The 21,311-nt window shown below is 35.3% G+C and overlaps 2 protein-coding genes across 3 annotated transcripts; one reads left to right on the top strand and one right to left on the bottom strand.

Moving 5' to 3' along the window:
* Positions 1-1,564: 1,564 nt before the first annotated feature.
* On the top strand, positions 1,565-10,976 carry LOC142606748 (uncharacterized). 2 transcript variants are annotated; one of them, XM_075778082.1, is made up of 3 exons: positions 1,565-1,912; positions 9,610-9,760; positions 9,877-10,976. In XM_075778082.1, exons 1-3 carry the CDS (start codon positions 1,826-1,828, stop codon positions 10,635-10,637), a joined length of 999 nt encoding a protein of 332 aa, XP_075634197.1. In that variant the 5' UTR covers positions 1,565-1,825; the 3' UTR covers positions 10,638-10,976. The 2 variants fall into 2 exon arrangements, with proteins under 2 accessions (XP_075634197.1, XP_075634198.1); XM_075778083.1 differs by lacking the exon at positions 1,565-1,912 and adding an exon at positions 5,935-6,582.
* Positions 10,977-12,374: 1,398 nt separating this feature from the next.
* LOC142607340 (uncharacterized) lies at positions 12,375-20,231 on the bottom strand. Its single transcript, XM_075778789.1, has 4 exons — positions 19,943-20,231; positions 19,624-19,725; positions 19,194-19,354; positions 12,375-12,769 (listed from the first exon to the last, which is right to left on the bottom strand). Exons 1-4 carry the CDS (start codon positions 20,052-20,054, stop codon positions 12,662-12,664), a joined length of 483 nt encoding a protein of 160 aa, XP_075634904.1. The 5' UTR covers positions 20,055-20,231; the 3' UTR covers positions 12,375-12,661.
* Positions 20,232-21,311: the final 1,080 nt, after the last annotated feature.

Here is a 21,311-nt window from a genome sequence, read left to right as displayed (position 1 = left end):
GCTGGTCCAATCTTCTAATCATGAGCAAGACGAAGAAACAAAACCGATCCTGGGAGTTTGTGGTTAATAGAAATAAGGATTGGTTAGGCTTAGATGCAACCACCGAGTGAGAAGTCCTAGTAGTGGGTTTTGTTTTACACAAAGAGAGAAGGCGCAGTCTGCTACGCAATGGTAAAATGAGACAGATTCTCTCTCTTCAAATAAAAAAGAGTAAATTATACCATGCTTATCAGCTTAAAAAAAATACAAACACACCCCCTAAACACACAATTATGTTTTTTCACATTTTAAAACATGTTATTTGAAACGTGGTATCAAACACATTTTTTGCATTATGAATACTGTAAACACGTGTTTTCAAAACATTTTTTAAACCACAGTTTTGACATCATTTTAAACAACGATACTAGAAATCTCCAACCAAACATGCCTTTACCTATCCATAACAATATTCATGCTGGCCAATCCTAGAATGTATCGTCAGGAAAGCAACTCGATTTCTCTAATTTAAAACAAGGGATATCATTTAAGCCTTAAGGTCCGTTTGAATACAACTTACTTTGCAGAAAATTGAAAACTGAAAATACTGTAGCAAAATAAATTTTAAATGTGTGAATAGTGCCGTGAAATCTATTTTTAATAATTTTTTTCTGAATAAAATGGTAGTTGGTCCTGTAAACATTGCGTGAATAGTGCATGAACAGATGTGAACAGTAAAAAACACTGACAGACGTGATGGAGGGCCTCTTGGTAAAAAAAAAAAAAAAAAAAACCGAAAACGCAGACGCCAAAATGAAGCCGCTATCCAACCGCTGATTTAGTTTTATCAAAATTATTGAAATGAAATTACTACAATTGCAGGATACTATACAAAAGGTTAGGCATCACTATAGTATTCAAATTTCAAATCTCGAACTAGGACTCCGAAGGAAATATCTATCATAAGGGAAATAAGTGAAAGGGAATCAATAGAGGAAAATGTATAAGCAAATACTTAACCTCAAAATATGCACGTTTTCCGTATTATTACGTTAAGAAGCCCTTACTGATTTAGGTATCCGAGAATTCTTCACTAACAACCCTTGCTGGCTCATCTAGTATTTTTCATATTTTTATTAGCGTTGGTCGGTACTATGTCTTAATTGTGATCAAATATTCAAATATTTTTATTAGATTCTCCAAAAAAATCAAATCTCTTTATCTTATTTGTTAAGATTTAAAAAAAAAAAACTATATATAAACAAATATATTAAATTAAAAAAAAAAAAAGCATAGATCAAAATTGTAATCTTAGATTGTTATATTCAAAAATTAGTTACAAATCCATATAAAAGAGTTTATAAATCTTTGTTTTTAAAGAATGAAGCTGGTTAGAATTACTCAATATTCAACAAACACGTGGCTAGCACCCCCCAAATCTCTAACTGCACAAGTAGAAAAAAAAAATAATAATAAAAAAAAAAAAGGAAAAGGCAAGGCAAGATCCAAGATACGTGGCGGACTCGAACACTATATCCAAAACAGTTAATAACGGACGCAACCCCCAACTAATCAAATCCACTTCATACATTTCGTCACGTCCAGATACCGCCATTTCGTCGCACTCCATATCTGAAAAAAATAGAGAGAGAGAGATAATAAGAGAAAGAAACGGAGAAAGCGAGAGATAAACACGCCTCACCTATAAATACACATATCTCGTCACGAATTTTCATTTTCGCGTTTGCTTTTCTTTTTGTTTTTTCGAATTCAGTCAGAGTGAGAGAGAGATAAATTTGGTGAGCGGGAAAGCGAAAGAGTGCTCGGAGAGAGAGAGAGAGAGACAATGGCGAGTGTCGAAGCGAACGCGGTGGAGAACCACAACGACGCCGTTCCGGTCGAGCTCCCTGCTCCACAAGGCTGGAAGAAGCTGGTTCGGTCACTCTGCTTCTCTCTCTATCTCTCACTCTTTCTCTTTTGATTTTTTTTGTTATTCCTTTGTGCCCTAATTTGCTCTCTCTCTCTCTCTCTCTCTCTCTCTCGCTCTTACGAACTTGCTAGCTTGCATAATTCGGTTGAGTTTTCTGAATTTTCTGCCAATTTTTTTGTGTGAAGCTCTAGCTCTGCGTTCGGTAATTGTGGTTTTTCACGTTAATTCTTTGAATTCTCGTGGCTTCTTTGAACGTTGGCGGTGATTCTTTTCTCTACTCTGTGATTTAGGGCTAGAAATAACTGAATAATTAAACCTTTTTTTTTTGTTAACGTTGGAGTTGATTTTTTTTCTTCCTATTTTAAAATTTTAATTAATTACGCAATTAATTTTCTCTCTGTTACTTTATATTTTGGGTTATTAGGTCTGAGTGTCTTCATTAAATTTCCTTAATTATACTTTCATGGTGCTTTAATTTATTGAAGTTGTAGAAATTTTGACTTCTGAAGTGTCAGCTCGTATTCAGGGTCTAGTTATTAGGTGCCCTTAGGGCACTTATTAATAGACTATTTAAGGAAAGTTTTTATACAACTTTTATGGAAATATAAAAAGTTGTAAAAAAAAAAAACAATCATTTACTTCTTTCTTTTCCCATAAAAGTTTCTAAACCAATGCCTTGGGGCAGTAGTTAACTTTTCCCATTGATTAAATTTTCACTAAAATGGAAAGTTTCCTTAAAAAGAAAGACTCTTGATTTTCTATTAGTAGTCTCAAATCCAGACCGGCAAGTCCATCTTTAGTAACTTCGTGCTTGGCTGGACATTGAATTAATTTCATTTGATGGGATTTAAATTAGGGTGAAAAATGAAACATACAAGCGGGTCTAGCTGTAATGCCCGACAATTCACTGTTATGGTCTTAAACTAAAGAATTCTATTAATGGAATTGGGCCCACAAAGAATTCACTTCAACTTCAGCGATCATAGTTTTGAGTTTTAGTATTGGTCACGGTATTAATATAGTAGAATAGCTCATTACTGTTGGGTTTTATAGTAGTTTATTGCTATTTCAGCTGATGCATATAGCTAACAGTCAAGGTTTTGTCTGATACTGAATACAACTTGCCTCAGACATGAACTTTTATGTGTTATAAAAGAGCAATTCTGGACTCTATCTTTGCTACCATGCGGATGTTCATTTGTTTCTGTTATATCATAGAATTAATTGTTTGATCAGTATATGGTGTGTGTTCAATTTTTTTTTCCTCTGTCTAGATTAGTCCATGCTTCCAGTTTCTATTCAGTGTATCTTTTAAGATGTTTATGTCAAGATTTGACAATACAACATATTATTGTTACTAGTTTTTTTTTTTTTTTTTGGGTGTTAAAAAGAGTATCTCCTGGTGCTCTCTCTCTCTCTCTCATCATCTTTTAAGATCACTAAAAAAAACTGTAAATTGTTTTAAGCAATTGAGAACTTGATAATAGAAGGCGTTACAAGAATTTTGCGAGTGCTTGCAGTTTGAGCTGCCATCAGGAAGTTCTTGCTGAAGTACTATGGTTAGACACATGGCTGTTGTTAGTGGTAGACTCAGGATTTTTTTTTTTTTTTCTTTCCCTCTGTTGGGTTCATAATTTGGATGGGAATAAGATAAGATGGGTGGCATGGCCTCCCTATGAATTAATGTAGCTCTGCCATTTTTTGGGGTCAATTTTGAGTAGTTGTGTATTTGATCTAATGACATGTTTTTGTTATGGAATTAGCTGGACAAAATGTGATATATATCACATTATAGCAACAAATTTTGATGCCAACATTATAGCAACAATCTTGATTTCAGAGGTATTGTTTTTGTTTTTTTTATAAGTATCAATTTTGATTTCAGAAGTTTTTTTTTAGGGGGGGGGGGGGTAGATTCTGTTCTTTGTTGCTCAACTTGTTCAGTTGTTCTCTGTAAATTTTCTATTTTTTAAGCCCATTATAATTATGAATGTAAAGAACAAAGTTCATAAAGTGTTCTTTATGAAAAAATCTTGGCAAATTGGGATTGCGAACTGGAATGTTTTTGTTAGCTGCATGGTGGAAGCCAATATGGTGCATTTCATGAATAGAAGAGATTTAATGTGGGTTGGACTTGGAAGAAAAAATCAAGCATATATGGAGTAGAATGCAGATTATCTTTGATATGAGGAAATGAAATTTTATGCTAGCAGGATTAGAGTGTTTGAAATTGCTAATAGAAAATGTTGACAATGCCAGGACATGAAATGGAATAGCATGTAGATTATCTTTTGCTAATTTTAAAAATCAATGAGTATATTTGCAAAACAGGTTTGTTCCCCTAATAGTCTATCTTACTGTAGAAAATAATTAGCAAGCTTCGAGTTAGAAAATCAATGTAAGTAACGGTTTGCCTCACTAAAAGTTCATCTTACAGTAGGAAATAATTAGCAGGCCTTTAGTTCCAAATATTTTTAGTACCTGTGGAGGAAGTGTTTGATGACAACTTTGGAAATGGTGAGCATGCTGGCATTGCTCATGTAGTGTAGATGTAGTTGCTGATTCATCCACTGAACACTTATTTTATGGGGTCAATGTGTAAATTCCATTAACCCACATGTGCAAGAATAGTTAATTTCATTAGTTCCATACTTTTGCAAGGTCCAAAACAACTGTAAGTCCACACCTATTTGAAGCCCATAGATGTTGGGCACAGAACAAAGCAAGTCCATGGCCAGTGACAGCTCAGTCAGCAGCCTAAGTTAGGTTCCTGTTACAATTATTTGTTGAGAGTTTATTCTTGTGAGCCATGTTAATATTAGAGGCAAGCTGATTATTATCAAGACCCATAGATTTTGAAAATTTGGTTTCATGAGATGGACCAATTTTTTTGAACAAGTAGGTTTACCAGATAACAAGGGAGTAAGGTCTGCAAAGAAGACACTCATTGGTGGAGCTGTGGTTTATTGGAATGATATTGAGAACTTTTGCTTTAGATTGTACAAGCTTGCCATTACTGATGGGGAAGAATGAAAGAAAAACTTATAGGATATAACTCCAATCCTATTGAAAGAAATATTTACCCCAATCTCATCAAGATAATTTTTATAGATCGAAGAAGCAATATAGGCACAAAACATATAGTCAATAGCACGATTTGAAGAAGATAAGATGAGTGTTCACATAATTTCTAGTCCTAAACCACTCCAACTTGGTTTACCTTGACACAAACTCTAGAAAATCTATTGAAAGTCGTTCAAGGTTTGTCATCATTGGTTGAGAAGTATTGTTATACTAGATGGTTTGACTAGGATGCACGGAGTCTTCCATTCAAAGGCTGCCAAATACTCTTGAAGGTAAAGCTTTGCATATGAGAGACGATAATGTTGAACTACCAAAATCTTGTGTTGAAAGATAAGTAGAAGCGCCAACAGATGTTTCAATGTTTTTGCAATAAGAAAAACTTCTTTTAGAGGCTAAACAAAAAGAGAACATGGATTTCTTGTTGCATGATGAGGAGAAAGTTCAACTAGAGAGCAACTACAAGCTAGGGGGTACTCATGTAATGAAAGTGATTTTGATCCACCTTCTATTGTGCATGAAGATAAAAAGAATGAATGGAGGAGTTTGATGCAATCGTGCTTTCTATGGCTCAAGATAAGGTTGTAACTTTTGCAATGCCGATTCCACATTATACGAAGTTAATGACGTGATGGAATGCAAGGCTTATCCCTTTGTAATGTTGTCAAAGGTTATTCAAGAGTTAGTGTTAGTGTCACATGCCATAATTCTTATTCTTCAACACTTCAAAAATCGAATATGAGTTTCTTCTAGCTAGGGGATAATGATGCAGAATGGGCAAATAAAATATTATTTTAGGAGTCAATTGTATTTTTATTGGCCAATTAGAATTTATTTTAGGTATTAGTAGTTAATTATGATATTAGTATTCTATTTGATTTACGAAAGCCAAGGTTATTTTTGTAATTTAATAATTTTTGTTTCTAAGTCAATTAGAATTAGTGTTTGGTCCTAATAGTCTATATATGTGTACTATTGTACTCCTATGTAAACAAATTTATGATGAATACTATTTCTCTCAGTTTGTTGTCTATTCCAACTAACCTGTCAACTCCTAGCAACCCCCCGGTGCCAACTTTAAATTGGTATCATCATAGACTATTGTTATCCGGACCATCATTTCTTGCATGTATAAAGCTTGATTTATGGTTTTCTTGTTGAGTGCTAATCATATATGATCATGGTAAGTTCGTGATTGGGTCCATTTTCAGCGGCTGGCTTGCTACCTTTGTCCTTACTTCATAATCTATGACCGAATGAAAGCAAGTATAGGTCATATGGTCTTATGCTTTGACACAATGGCTCATGTTTGGTTCCTTCAAATCGCGAATAAGAGCCTCACAGGACTTTTGGACAAGATTTTTGAAGAACAGTAGTTCAAAAGACAATAGGAGGGAGAAAGGTTCAAGAAAATGCATTACAGTTGGAAAGGGTAGTTTAGCCTTCACTCTTTTCCAAATGTGAGGTTGCTTTTTCAGTTTTTGTTCCATACACTTTTACTCCTCTAGAACTTGCAGATGCTATTGTTTGTTGTCAACTGTTCCCCTCAACCCCCCCTCTTCTATGCCGGGAAAAGTGTTTATGTTTCAAAGGTTTGTGTTTTGTAATTGTATAAGTAATTTTTTCTGTTGTAGGGATATTATATCATGAATTAATGTAGTCATTGAAAAAATATGGTCACTACCTTTAACCTTTGGATCTCCTTTGGTTTACATAATAAAGCGAGTTAGATCTTGAGAACATGTTTTTCATGTCTTATATATAAGTAATTTTCTTTTGGGAGTTTGTTGATAAAGAACGTGCTTTGTGGATTACCTGTCAAAAAAATAGGTGCTTTCAAGGACTTTCATGACAAATTATGATAGAGTACTACTAGAGGGTTCTTTGCATAAATAGAATGATGGGATGATTTGACTTTGCTGGGGATTTTCCCTCATCTTATGGCAACTAACATGCCTCATGTATGTTGAGAGTTTCATATAATGGGTTATGTCAATTAATTGTTGAAAAATGAAATAGGTTGCTGCATCCTAGGAAGCACGGGCTCAGCAAAATGGGCTGCGTGCCCGTGTCAGACATGTACACACCACTGACACTGCTGCATGTGTCTGTTAAGTGTCTGGCAATATATATATATATATATATATATATATAGATATATAGATATATATTGGGACATGGTCAATACATGGGAGAGACATGACCGGGCCAAAAAAGAAAAGAATATAACACAGATTTGCAAGATCCCCACCATCCCTTGAAGGTTAAACAACATGAGATCTCTTCTTTTCTCACAGATCTTCACGATCGCCTTGTTCTCTCTCTCTCTCTCTCTCTCCCTTCACATCACATGCCTTGCGGTTTGCCAGCCTTAGATCAGCGATTGGGTTGACGACTACCTATCAGTAATGCCATCGCGCCTCTTTGGCGATTAGCGCGATGGCAAGGTGACCCATCGGTTACAATATGATTCTCTCTCTCCCTCTCTCCTGTACCCTTCGGCCTTCTCTCAAACACTGTTTCTTTCTTTCTTTCTTTCTTTTTTTTAATTAATTTTTTTTATAAAATTCTAGAAGCAAACTCTGTTTCTTTTTGTTTTATTCTGGAAGCAGAATTATTGAGACTCCTTTTGTTTTTATTTTAGAAGAAGAAACAATGTAGTGGCAGGGACTGAGTCATTTGTTTGTTTATTTTTCTTATTAATTGATATAAAATATACATATAAAGTTATTATGCTTATCATTCACTTGTAATTTTTTTTATATAAATCCGTAATTGAATGATATGTAGGTAAAATGACTACTGAAAAATTGTCCCTTATTAGTAAATTGAATAATTTTGATTGTTATTTATTTTAAATCTTAATTTGTACTTTAAACATCATTTTATGGGAATCATTGAATTTCTTTGCTGTCTATTACTGCTTTTAATTTAATTTTATGTGTTTTCAAATATTTCGATGGCTATTACCTAATTTTAAAGCCTAACATAGACATAAATTTTGGCCAAAAATATATATAAAATAAATATCAATTAATTAATTGTCGTATTCCTGCCATATCGTGTCCTAATTTTTTAAGAAATGCTGGGTTGCCATGCCCCGTGTTGTGTCAGTGTCCATGCTTCCATAGCTTATCCTCCTTGTTTTGTGAAAATTGAGATTCCCTCTGGATAGTTCAATTTATTGATGTGAATTTCTCTGACTCTGCAAGAATCATTATTGTTGACTCCATGGGAGATTCTTTGAGTTCAACATGGTTTTAGTGAGCCTCTTTCCAATGTAGTGGTATTTTGTGATCGTTACTTTAGTTCTAGGTAGAGGTTTGAGTTATGAAACATCATGCATATTGCGTTTTCATTATAGACTTATAGTGGAAGTTGTATTTTTAGGGCAGTGGTCAAATAAATCAGAATTATCGATAGCATTTCGTTGGGTAGGTTTGAGAGGAATAAAGAATATGAGTGCATGTTTTAGTTTTGTGTATAATTACTTCTGCTCTTCCTTTCCTCTTTCTACATTTGCACAACCAAAGATAGGGAAACTCTAAATAGATGATCTCACATTGGAGGTATTTGGATGAAAACTAACAAATTGGATCAGTAGGATCATGTGCAGAGATTGACTCATGCTAGTTTCTCAAGCTCTGCTATATATTTCCATGATTAGAATTATTCTTTTCGATCAGCGGCTAAGGGTAACATGGACTATCTTGTTTATCAGTCTTTTTTTGCTTACTATATGTTGATTTAGTGTAGATCATCGTATGATCTGGACATATAAATGTAGGAAGATGCTTGGTGTGCAAATTTAGCAAAATAAGAAATTGTTCTTTTTATTATTATTTGCCATTTTGCATTTCGTATAATTGGTTTTTTTTTTTTTGGGAGTTATGTTTTTAGGCTAGGTGAAGACTTAGAGGGGTGGATGGCCACTTGTCCCAAAGGCCATTGGCTCTTGTTGTGGGGTTATTGCAACTATCTATAGTGTATTTATTTATCCACTCCTCAATGCCACCTTAAGGTAAATTTCATTCAAAGTTTGGTGATAACAATCTATTGCGAGTGTTGAGGTTGAGGTCAGCTTGGAAGGAAAGCAATTGCATCCCTTAAGGCTTTGGCTGGATATTACAATTTTGTTGTCTCTTCTGGTTATTTCTGGCAGGCTAGAAATGATTTGTTTTGTAGTCATTCATGGCAATGATCCTATAACTTGTCATCAAGAGAGTTGTTTTATTTATCTTCCCTCCCATTTATATTGATTTTCAAAGCTTCCTTGAAATTTTGAAGAAAAAAAGCATTAGTGCATCCGTTTTCTTGCTTGTTAGCGCTTTAGAAAGATTGCAGGGCATTTAGGCTTTACTAATAACACAGAATGGGCTTTTTTAAGTTTCTCTTTTCATTTGATGCCCAATTTTTTTGTTGAAAAACACTCTTATGACAGTGTGTTGCTGATATGGTGTAGTTGGCCCTACTTGCTTTAGGAGTTGATGACTGACATTGCTTAATTTATGGTTTCTTTGATACAACTTTATAGTTTTGTATGTCAATGTTGGATTGTTTGGTATGCTTTATTATTTTGGTACTCTTTTGGTTCTAAGAATCTTTTCCTGTGCTTACAGTTTAATCCAAAGAAAAGTGGGACACCAAGGAGGAATGAGGTAGTTTTTGTTTCACCTACAGGTGAAGAGATAAAGAGCAAAAGACAATTAGACCAGTATCTCAAATCTCACCCTGGAGGCCCTTCTAGTTCTGAGTTTGACTGGAGCACAGGTTCCTGTTTGTTGTGTGTGTGTGTGTGTGTGTGTGGCATACTTGCTTGCATGATGTGTGTTGTGTTGAACAAAAGCCTTAGACATAGTAAAAACCTGTGAGTTCTGTGCCGACAGGTGGAACTCCAAGGCGTTCTTCGAGAATAAGTCAGAAATCAAAAGCAACAGAATCGCCAGAAGCTGAACCTCCTAAGAAAAGGAGCGCTAAGAAGGGAGCAAAAGAGAAGGATGATAATGATGAAGAAGGTGAGCCTACTGAAGAGAAATTAGATGCTGCAGCTGGGGAAGCAAATGAGGAAGTGGAGCTGAAAGGTAAAGAGGATGTGAGGGAAAAGGACACTGAACCTAAAACTGAGGAAAAAGTTGATGAAATGGATATTGATAAAGTAGAGAACAAGACAGCTGCTGATAAGACTTCTGATGCGAAGGAAGAAGAGGTTGTGAATAACTCACTGCCAACTCCAGGATCGGAGGAAGCTGAGAAAAAACTGTCAAAGCCTGAAGCTTCTGCTAAATTGGAAAATCAGGAAGCTGAAAAGAAGACAACTTCTGATGCAAAGGAAGAAGAGATCAAGTTTGACTCGCAGCTGGCACCAGCAACTGAGGAAAATAAAGAGGAGGCTAATAAGCTGCCATCAGAGCCTGAAGCACCACCCTCACAAGTTTCTGCAGCAGATGGGAAGGTTGAAAAGGAGTGTGAGATGGACAAAGAAGGAAAAGAGGACTCTCTTGCTGAGAATCTGGTCGGTGTGGCAGAAACCAAAGCTAACAACAGTAGCATTCAGGAGAGCGTAGAGGGGTCAAATCCCATAAAAAACCATCCGGTGAGTTGCGAGGAGACATCCCATGAGCCCAAGGCGTCTCAAGTTAACTGTTGAAAAGTCTGATTGTAGGCTTAAATTCTCAAATTATAGATTCTCTTCCTATTTTTGTTGTTTCATTTAGGTTATTTTACTGATAATGGTATGTTGTATTGCAATTAAAATTAGGATCTCATACGGCAATTAGGTGGTGTTGATATGCTGTGGATGTATCCAGTATCCATAGCGTCATTGCCATCAATTGCATTAGGTCTCTTCTAATACTTATTTTTTTCAATTCATGGCACCTAACTCTGACATTTGGTACTCAGATCAGTACTAGTTTTTATCTCAGCTTATTGACTGATAAACATGATCATGTTAAATGAAAGATAAGTACTATTCCATTTGTGAGCATTATTGGAGCATAAATTTGAAATTGCATTGTGCGAGAATGTGAATTACCTGAGCTAAATCGTAATTGAGCGCAGGCTGCTGTCCTGCAATGTACCTGAGCTGAAATGAATGCCGAGTCTTGACTGGGGGTCAATTTAGAGCATAGCAACGCAGGCTTAAGCAGTATGTTGGAATTATGATGCAGTTGAGAGCAAGGAAATGGGACACAGTAACATGTTTAACTTAGGCTTTTGTACGAATGAAGTTTGATAATTTTAGGTCTGTACGGATGATCAATTTGGTAATTATTAAAAATGAAAGTGATATGTTGTGTATTTGGACTTTCAGTCAAATGAAATTTTTGCATAAGTTGCATTTTAGAGGTATGCCTAGGACGTTTATAAGAGGTTCCTTACTCCAATATACAAGCATCCTAGGGCAAAGGATCGAGAGTCAAAAAGTGAGGTTATTGATTATAAGACAAATTGGGTCTTGAACAATCATTTTTTTCCCTCATCTCAAGGTGTAACCACCAAAGGGGAAATCTTTAGATACTTTTGTCTTTAATTTGTAATTTTGAGAAATTCAATTTGAACTAAACAATAGACAGAATTTTGGAAATAGTGAAAAGTGATCACCAAAATTCTTATTCCGATTATGCATTATTTAGATATAATGTCTCTCTAAATTCCTGTAAAAAAATTCAAATGACTGCTTGGAATTAATCTTTTGCAAACGAAATTCTTTCAATTTGTTAAATTGTCCAGGGAAGGAGGCAATATCATTTCACCTTTACATCTCAAAGCATTTTTCCTCGGATTGTCTTCATTTATGCCAATTCCGATTCCTTTCTTCTCGTTTATCTCAAATTTCAGTTGTTACTTCGAAAAGGGCACAAATATTATGGAGAGTTGGCACGCGGTGTTCATTTCCTAACATCTAATAATCATGAGCCACAACATCATGAAATTCCATCCATCTCAGGATTGATTTTTTCAAAAACTTCAACTCAGATTCAATTGTAATCTGGATGAAAATTGATGGTACTAATCTTACAATGCAAGAGTCCCCATACCGATTGCTAGAATATCTGATTTTGACACCTTGGTTTTCTAGACCAAATGCGGGAAGGATTTGATTAAGCTGAGTACAGTTTCAACTTTCCTAGATAACAAAATTGATACTTGCCAGTGGAATTTGGTTATTTTCCCTGCAATCTTATACAGGTTAAAGCCAGAGGCATCAAGATGATCTAGGTTCATACATGCACTAGTTCAGATGTAGTTAGGAGGTACAAAAGGAGAGGCCAGGCTCACCACCATCTTCAATATTCAGTTCCATTATCAAATTATTAAAAAGTCAAGCTTCTGAGGAGGATGTACTATGATCTGCATAAGGTGAAAATGATGGAAAGCATGGTTAAGCTAACACAGACAACATTAACATATCCACACCTCACACAAAGTAATTACATTTTTGGTTCTCAAATGTCTTTCTTTAGTCTGAGAATAGCACATACAATACTCACAAACTCAACCTTGGACAAACACCACTTTTATTTACGGTTATGTGCTGAAACTGGTAAAACCAACAAATAGGTGGTTTTTCCATACATGTTCAAAGTTTTGGATATCTTGTAGCTTCATGGCCACAAGTCATTTTCTAATCAACACCACGATGCAACACCGCAAACATGAACAAGGTATTCAACTATCAGACACAGAAGATCCAAAGCTGATACTGAATTTGAAGCTAATGCAGGTCAACAGTTGATTGTTACCATCCTCCAGTGTCATCTTGAGAGTGTAAGAGCCCTGTGAATACCAAAAACCATCAGCTGGTTGATGCGAAACACTAGAGTAAAAAAAATAAAAATAAATGATAGATTAAATTGTTATATTGGACTGACAATGAAAGAAGGAATGGAAATTACTGATTTGCAAGTTTGCCTTCTCTTAGCCATGCATATGAATCCACATGAAAGAGGATACTTATATCATTACATCCATATAGAAATATGTAAATGACCAATATTTTTTTCCCCTTTCCCTTGGGTTCTCTCTCTACAGTCAACACCACACTGGGGAGGAGGGGATTTCAAAGTGTGAAAATCTCACTAATCATTATGTAGCAATAGCAGTGTTAAAAATTGAAGCTGATTTAGCAAGTTTTTACTCCTGGCTCAAAGTCAATTGCTAATAAAATAATAAAATTCAAAGCTCAAAGTAGGATACAAACTATTTGAAAAAAAGATATGGAACTTCCCAAAAGACCTATAGTCAGATAAGTGAAGGTGAAAGTGGAATACAGACATATACAACAGAATAAAAAACTAGATAAGAAAGAGTTATAGACCTAGGAAAATGCTGCTCCCCACAAAATTTATTTGCTTCATGATAAGACTGTTGATTTTTCATGTAGGATACAAACTATGCAAAAAAGATTAATGGAACTTCCCAAAAGACCTATAGTCAGATAAGTGAAGGTGGAGTGCAGACATATACAACAGACTAAAAAATCTAGATTAGAAAGAGTTATAGACCTAGGAAAATGCTGCTCCCCACAAAATTTATTTGGTTCAGGTCATGATTGTTGATTTTTCATGTACATGTGAATTCACCATAAAAGAAGAAAGAAAAAGCAATACATGAAGTGAAAAATACCATTGAAGGTCTTTATTTCTATAATCCTGTGAGAGGAAAAGGAAAGTGAAACACTTCAATACATTAATCTGTTTGGTTTGAGCGATTTTAGGGAGGATGTAAAATGAGGAGTATGGTGATGTTCTTTCTCTGGGCCCACATTCCCTTATCCAGCCCAAATGGAGAGAAAAACTGATAGGAAAATGAACAAGGGTAAACTAATAATTTACCATCATTTTACCAGGACCATCAAACACTGTCAAACTAGGAGATCATAAGTATTTAGTATTTTCTTTTTCTTTTTTTGATCATTTTTTAAATTTAAAAAAAAAATATTTTAGTATTTTCTTTAGTCCATGTCAGTCTTTTATTAAATTTTTAGTTTAATAATCAAACAAAGAGCCATAATGCCACTAGAACAAGAAAGAGTCATTGTATGTATTTGTGCTCAATGTACTCAAAGAATAGATGAAATTGATCTATAAAATATTGAATGTTTAAGTAATGAGGCATGTTGACCTTATTGTTCTTTTCTCCCTTTCTCTTCTTTTTCTCATCTTCTTTCTTGAGGCACTGTTCAGATTTCTTTTACCCATCAAAACCTAAAACCCCACGCACTTTTTTTTTTTGATAAGTAAGAATGATATATATACGAAGGGTTACTCTATGCCTGAAAAAAACACAGAGCAACCGAGGAGCTACAAGAAAAAGAAAACAAAGAGAAACAAAGACAACAAGAAAATTAGAAAAGGAAAAGGGAGCAAAGAAAAGAAGGAAGGGAGTCACTAGACGTGAGTCCCCACGCGCGCGACCAATCAAAGAGAGTCCCACTAAAAAAAACAAGCAACTGTTCCCTAGAGCTATCCAAATCCTCAAAAGTCCTCCGGTTACGCTCCTTCCAAATACACCAAAGGATGCAAAGCGGGACTAAATTCCAGATCTGAGAAGAATGCTTCCCCAACCAATTCCACCAACCAAAGAGCATTTCAGGAATCGATCTAGGCATAACCCAGGCCAAGCCAAAAGTTAGGAAAACAAAGCTCCATAACCGGTAGGCCATTTCACAATGAAGGAGAAGGTGATCTACCGTCTCTCCACTATGACGGCACATAATGCACCAATCCACAAAATCCAATCTCCTCAATCTCAGATTGTCTCCCGTTAGAATCTTATTCCAAGCTACACACCAAACAAAAAAAGAAACTCGCCTTGGGGCCTTTACTCTCCAAATAGCTTTCCAAGGAAAGATAGTAGAAGGAGAATTTCTCAATTTGTTGTAGTACGATCGGATGTCAAAAGCTCCATTAGACTTCAATTTCCATCTCATTCGATCTCCAACATCCATAGGAGGGGTTATAGCACCCAACATACGAAGAAACCGCAGCCCTTCATCCATCTCCCAATCATTAAAAAATCTACTAAACCGAACATTCCAAACTCTTCTATCCTCCGCCCCCTGCCTTTGCAAAGAAGCTTCAACAGAAGCCTCCTTCACAATGGCGATGCCAAACAACCTTGGAAAAGCCAGTTGAAAAGGTTGATCCCCATGCCACCCATCCTGCCAAAACCTCACCCTGTTCCCCAATCCAACCACAAAATGACAATTTTTGCTGAAGTCCTCCCAACCCATGCGGATACTTCTCCACAAACCACACCCGTGAGCTCCCCAAAACCCCACGCACTTTTTTTTACCAAATAAGCATCAAATAATTCATCAAACCACCTTTTAATTTTTTTTTTTGATAAGTAACGACAAAATTTTATTAAAAAATGAAGAAATAGCCAACCCGAGTACATTGGGAATGTACTATGGGGGCATAAGTCAAAAACCAAGATTACAACGATCAAGTAAAACAGGAATGGAAGAACAAGAAAAATGACAAAGAACCACACTCCAATCTAGGAGAGTGTGTAAGAAAGAAGACTTAATCTCTAGAATAGAGCTTTCACAGCCCTCAAAGCATCTCGCATTCCTTTCGCGCCAAACACACCATAACACGCAATGAGGCACCATTCTCCACAGCTCTATATTTCTATGTCTTCCAAACTTACCTTGCCACGACTCAAACAACTCAATAACCTTTTGTGGCATAACCCACTGAATTCCAAACAAGCAAAACACCAACGACCACAGCTCACAAGCAATGGGGCAATGAAGAAGCAGATGATCCACCGACTCACCACAATTCTTACACATATAGCACCAATTAAGAACAATCACACGTCGTTTACGAAGATTGTCTGTTGTTAAAATCTTACCCAAAGAAGCAGACCACGAAAAGAAAGCTACCCTTGGAGGAACCTTCGATTTCCAAATCAACTTCCAAGGGAAGGATAAGATGCTATGAGGGAAGAAGGAAAGATAGAATCCTCTAACCTCAAAACCTCTATTCCTTGCTGGCTTCCAACACAACCGATCCAGACCCAATCCCCTTACCGACGAAGAGTAAACCATATCCATCAAACCACCTTTTAATTCCTAACACAACCCCATAAAGGTTTCTTCTAAACCCCATATCCACAAATTGTCCCAATGCCAAACCCACCACAAGCACATGTAGGACAAATTCCAATTTGTCCTACGTCAATTTGGTATCAAAGCTAAAATCCCAATACAAGCATACACCTACAACTCTCTCTTCTACAATTCTAAACCCTAAAACCACAAATTCTCCTAACCTTAAACCCACCACAAGCACACATCAGTAAATTTTCTATTTTATTTTTGGACAAGTAACAAGAATTTTATTGAAAAATACTACTTCATGCAAAAGGGCACAACGTAGCCAAAAGAATTACAAAAAATGCAAAAATAAATAATTATTTACAAGAAGATATAGACTCAATAAACATTGGAAAGGAATTTGTCATTAATGTTTGGCCACAAAGAGAGATTCTCTTTGGAGGAAAGTAGTGGACAAAGATATGGTAATGAATGGGGTGACTGGTCCTTGAGGGTGGTTCAGGGTCCTTGTGGTGTATGTCTTTGGAAGCATTTTAGAAAGGGCTGTAGATATTTTTTCAGATTCATCAATTTTGAGTTTGGTAGCGGTATCAATGTTCGTTTTTGGCATGACTGGTGGTGTGGGGATGGGGTTCTTAAGGATGCATTTCTAGATTTTACAAACTCACTCAAAGTAAGGAAGCTTCTGTGGTGGATTACATGAGCTGGAATGCAGGCAACTGTCATTGGGATATCACTTTTATTAGAGCTATTCAAGATTGGGAGAAGGATATTCTTACAGATTTCTTCAACTTCAACTATTCCAAGTTTCCAACAAAGATTAGAAGGGTTTCTGAATACCATATCTGCTGTGTAGCAACATAAAGCAGATTATTAGAGGTAAAATCCCTATAAAGTGCTAATGCTGGAGGTGTGCATTCTTTTCCTTGGAAAAGCATTTGGAAGGTTAAAATCCCTGATAAGTGGCTTCTTTTACATGGACAACTGCTTTAGGGAAAATTCTTGTGTTAGATAACTCATGAAGAAGAAACATAATTGTTGTAGAATGGTATTGTATGAGCAAGAAGGATGGAGAAAAAGTTGATCATTTACTTCTATATTGTGAAATTGCTAGAGAATTATCTCTAGTGTGATATTTATTTGGGGTGCAGTGGGTTATGCCTAACAGGGTAGTTGATTTGTTGGTCTGTTAAGGAGCACTTTTCTAGGCACCACAGCAGTATTATTTGGAATGAGATCCCTCTGCATAATATGGACTGTTTGGAAAGAACAAAATACCTGAATGTTTGAAGGAATTGAACAAGCCAAAAGATCTTTTTATGTTCCTCCTATTGTTGAATGCCCACTATAAATGGTTATTCATTCTCTGATAAGCTTTAGTTTCTTGATTGTTGTAAATTTTGTTTATTTTTGGTGCCCCTTACACAGCCTATGCACTTGGTGGTGCTCTTAATAAATTTTTTAATATTACTTTTAACTTATCAAAAGAGAATAAGGGATTGCACAATTTTTAGGCACAATAAACTCCATGCAAAATATGCTAAATTGAAGCAAATGACCATATAATAAACAATCCATGATAATTTGGTATAGACCTGCTTAGATTTAAGAACCAACTTGCTTGTGATGGACTGTGAACTAGCATGAAAGAAAAAGAGAAAAATGTGATTTCTACACGATAATTGCAGGAGGATAGAACTACATTGTTGGTAACTGGTAATGATTACAAGTCCCTTCATATATCATTCTTAGTCAATCCTTGTTGTGATGCAGAGCCTCAGAAGTTTTTGTGTTACAATCAGCCTCAGAACAGAATTTTAAAAAGGTAATCCTTATTGTGATACAGTGCCTCATAAATTTTTGTATCCCGTGCAGTGTTAGAACAGATTTTTATAATTTAAAAAAAAAAAAAAAAAAAAAAAGGGAAGTTTACATAGTGAAACCCCAAGTCCAAGGAAAAACTCAAGACTTAAATAACAAAAGATACAAAACTTTCAAAGCATTGGTAAAGGTTGAGGACTGAGAAGCACGGTCCAGATTCCCCTTTTAAAATGAGAAATTGAGCTACAGGTCAAAATTGAAGATAAGACAACCAAAACACGAAGGTAAAATACTCGTAATCAAGAAACTGAAAATTTTTCCTTAAGAAGAGAGTGGTATTTTTTTTGGGGGGGGAAGAGAGGTTGATCTCAGGCTCACACCAAAAAACAAAGAAGGGAATTCATATGTTTAGACACAAATTTCAAATTCCAGGCATGGGCAAGGTGAAGGATGTGCGTCTCATCTTTACAGATGAAATTTTGGTTGCAGATTAACTTAACGTCCAGACGGATTGAATCACAACAGACTTAAAGGTCTTTTGCGGTGAAAAGATGCAGGGTAAGTACAGCTCAACAATGTATGATGATTTATACTGAAAAGGGAAATAACTATAACACTAATGGTATTGTAGCCCCAAGAATCTTTAAACTAATCAATACAGCTATAAAATAGCAGGTACATCTCCAACACCATCTGGTTACAGAAAGATCTGCAAAGGAACTTTGACCATGACAGTTAACAAATTAAAGATCTGCAAAGTTAGAGAAAGACAAGCCTGTTCACCATCATCTGAAACAGGCAAGAAGTTGACTCTTTCTGAATGATGCATAATTCAGTTTCAATAAATGGAAATAAGTAAGAGTGACAGCAACATGATGCATGAGGGCAGCAGAAAAGGCATGGATTCTGTCATCTGTTGATGCATGACATAAGAAGAAATAACAACTACTTCACAGAATAAGGGATAAGGAAATAAAATTTATCCAAACTAGGTTGATGTAAATTCTTTAACTATGTCACCAATGAACTGTAGCTCAAATGGCATCTCCTACCCCATAAGAAAGGGTAGAGGGTGAAGCCAACAGGGGGCAAGATTGTATATCTACATACGCAAATCATTTTTCCTACAATAATTGGCAATTGATTAAAGCTTTGTTCGAGTTAATGTATAGTTCAGCATACACACAGTGAGAATATATGAAGGGTTCACCTTAAAAGTCAATACATAGAGCAAGAGTTTAAATCTCTCTTCTTCTTCTTTTTTTGTTGATAAGTAGAGCAAGAGTTTAAATCTAGTAAAATGAGACTTACAGGTGGTGTAAATCCAGGTAAAGTTTGGCTGTGAGAGAGCACAAACTTTCCTGCTGCAATAGGACAGCTTATCTCCTCAGAAAGATCATGATTTTCTGTATGGACGTGCACCCCAAAGTAAGAAACGTCAATGACAACTTTCCCACTGGAGATGGGTTTACCTGCATGAAAGATAAAGGGTAGTAAGCACACCTCACAAAAAAATGGCAAAATATATGTCCAATGGCACATAAATTAACTTATACACATGCAGTAGACAAAAAGGGACAAAGGAACTCCCTGGATTTGATCAAATTCATAGTATTTGGAAAATCAAAACATGACACAAGTTATATGATCCAAGCTTACTTATATCAAAGCCACATAAATCAATACTTTCCTAAACAAAGAAAACATATAAATAAAATAAAATAAAATATTAAGAAATTACCAGTTGTGGCTGAGATGTTAAAGGTGGCTGGCTTGCCTGACACCACTGGGTTGGGTGATACCACAACACCAGAGACCTTCACGGGGTAATCAGCTTTCTTATCTGCACAATTCCACAAAATCCCATTAATTTAAAAGAAACAAAAAAAAAAATTCCTGGGAAAAATTAATCATTTACAAACTTATGCTTAATACCCACTTAAAATCAAAGATCTGAAAACCCTTTAAGATATAAGAATTAAAGATTTCAATAGCCCAAGTGATTGATAAGATGGTACCCAATAACAGTGAAAGAAAAAATAAATATATATGGAACTGACCGCAGTATTTGACATCTGTGGTGGTGGCTTGAGCGGAAGGTACAAGAACCAAAGATAAAATAGCAGCAAATAAAAGCAGCAGGGTGAGCTTCAAATCAGCCGCTGCTTCCATCGATATGGATTGCTTGCTTGCTTGGTGGGATTTTTGTTTATCTTTTTGGGGAGAAGAAGAAGTGAAAGGGAAAGTTGGACTCTATGCAGTCTCTACAAGATATGTATAGTAAAATGAAATATGAGGTGTCAATGAGAGGAATTATCATGCGATGTCTTCTTTATGAATATAAGTCCCATATTATTAATACGAAACCAGACAAATTAGCTCACTTAAAATAATGGAAAAGAAACATCACAGAAATGACTTCTTGTTATTAATTTACTATTATTATTTTGATTTGTTTAATTTAATATTATTTGGATTTTTTTAATGAATAAATGTTCCATACAAGGCTTTTTGGTAGAGTCCAAGAGAGGTGAGCATGGAAGACAGGATGTTCTCAATAGAGCCATTTTTTTAGGCATCCGAAGTTCCTATATATCATATGACATTTATGTCATCTTTTTTTATATGGGTTCATGTCAATATTGGACATTTTTATTTCATACAATTTTATGTTAAATTTCACACTATCACCATTATTATTGTCATCGTTCTTGTTACTATATTAATTTTCCTGGTATCATTAGTATTATTATTGTCGTCGTTATTACTGTGTTACTTTTCACACTATCACTAGTATTATTGTTATCATTCTTACCATTGGATGATTGTAAACACTGTTAATAATATCACATGTTGATATCGTCACTGCCACCATTGCAATCAATTGTTATTATCACCATCACCAACACCAACACCAACACCACCCAGGGGCAAACCTAGGATTTCAAGCTTGGAGAGCCGAAGTATAAGAAAAAAAAATCCAAATAGGGATCCATATATTACTAATAAACCATCAACTAAAATCAATATACAAAATTATTGTTTCTTAACACATTAAGATGCAATCATTTACCTACAAAAAAAATACAAAATAATATCATTTCTTAAAAGCATAAATTGTTGCAAAAAAAGAAATTATTTTCACAAACCAAAACTTACTTTTGCTACTTTAATATAGCATTTGAAATGTCTCGTACAGTAGTGTTTTTGGTATTTGGTGTTCTAAATACTAAATACTTACCATTTAGAACATCTAATACTAATACTCTATTACTGGGTTAATTGAGATTTTTTATTTTTTATTTTAAAATTTTATTTTTGTTAAGTTTTTAAATTGGGTAGTTGCTAGTTGGGTTAGGCTAATTAAAAGGGAGGGAGTCTAAGTTTTTGGAAGAGTGACACAACTCTAGAAATAAAATATATATAATC

Source organism: Castanea sativa, chromosome 8 (genome assembly GCF_040712315.1).
Source record: "Castanea sativa cultivar Marrone di Chiusa Pesio chromosome 8, ASM4071231v1".
Taxonomy (NCBI): domain Eukaryota; kingdom Viridiplantae; phylum Streptophyta; class Magnoliopsida; order Fagales; family Fagaceae; genus Castanea; species Castanea sativa.
This window is presented reverse-complemented; position numbering and strand designations above follow the sequence as displayed.

What these genes read in the sequence shown, in the direction of transcription:
- LOC142607340 (XM_075778789.1), bottom strand. Translation starts at nt 20,054, where the DNA reads ATGGAAGCAGCGGCTGATTTGAAGCTCACCCTGCTGCTTTTATTTGCT. An exon ending in CACAGATGTCAAATACTGCG is followed by an intron (nt 19,726 to 19,942) that starts GTCAGTTCCATA and finishes GGAATTGTGCAG; the next exon opens with ATAAGAAAGCTGATTACCCC. An exon ending in TAACATCTCAGCCACAACTG is followed by an intron (nt 19,355 to 19,623) that starts GTAATTTCTTAA and finishes TCTTTCATGCAG; the next exon opens with GTAAACCCATCTCCAGTGGG.
- LOC142606748 (XM_075778082.1), top strand. Translation starts at nt 1,826, where the DNA reads ATGGCGAGTGTCGAAGCGAACGCGGTGGAGAACCACAACGACGCCGTT. An exon ending in CACAAGGCTGGAAGAAGCTG is followed by an intron (nt 1,913 to 9,609) that starts GTTCGGTCACTC and finishes CTGTGCTTACAG; the next exon opens with TTTAATCCAAAGAAAAGTGG. An exon ending in TGAGTTTGACTGGAGCACAG is followed by an intron (nt 9,761 to 9,876) that starts GTTCCTGTTTGT and finishes CTGTGCCGACAG; the next exon opens with GTGGAACTCCAAGGCGTTCT.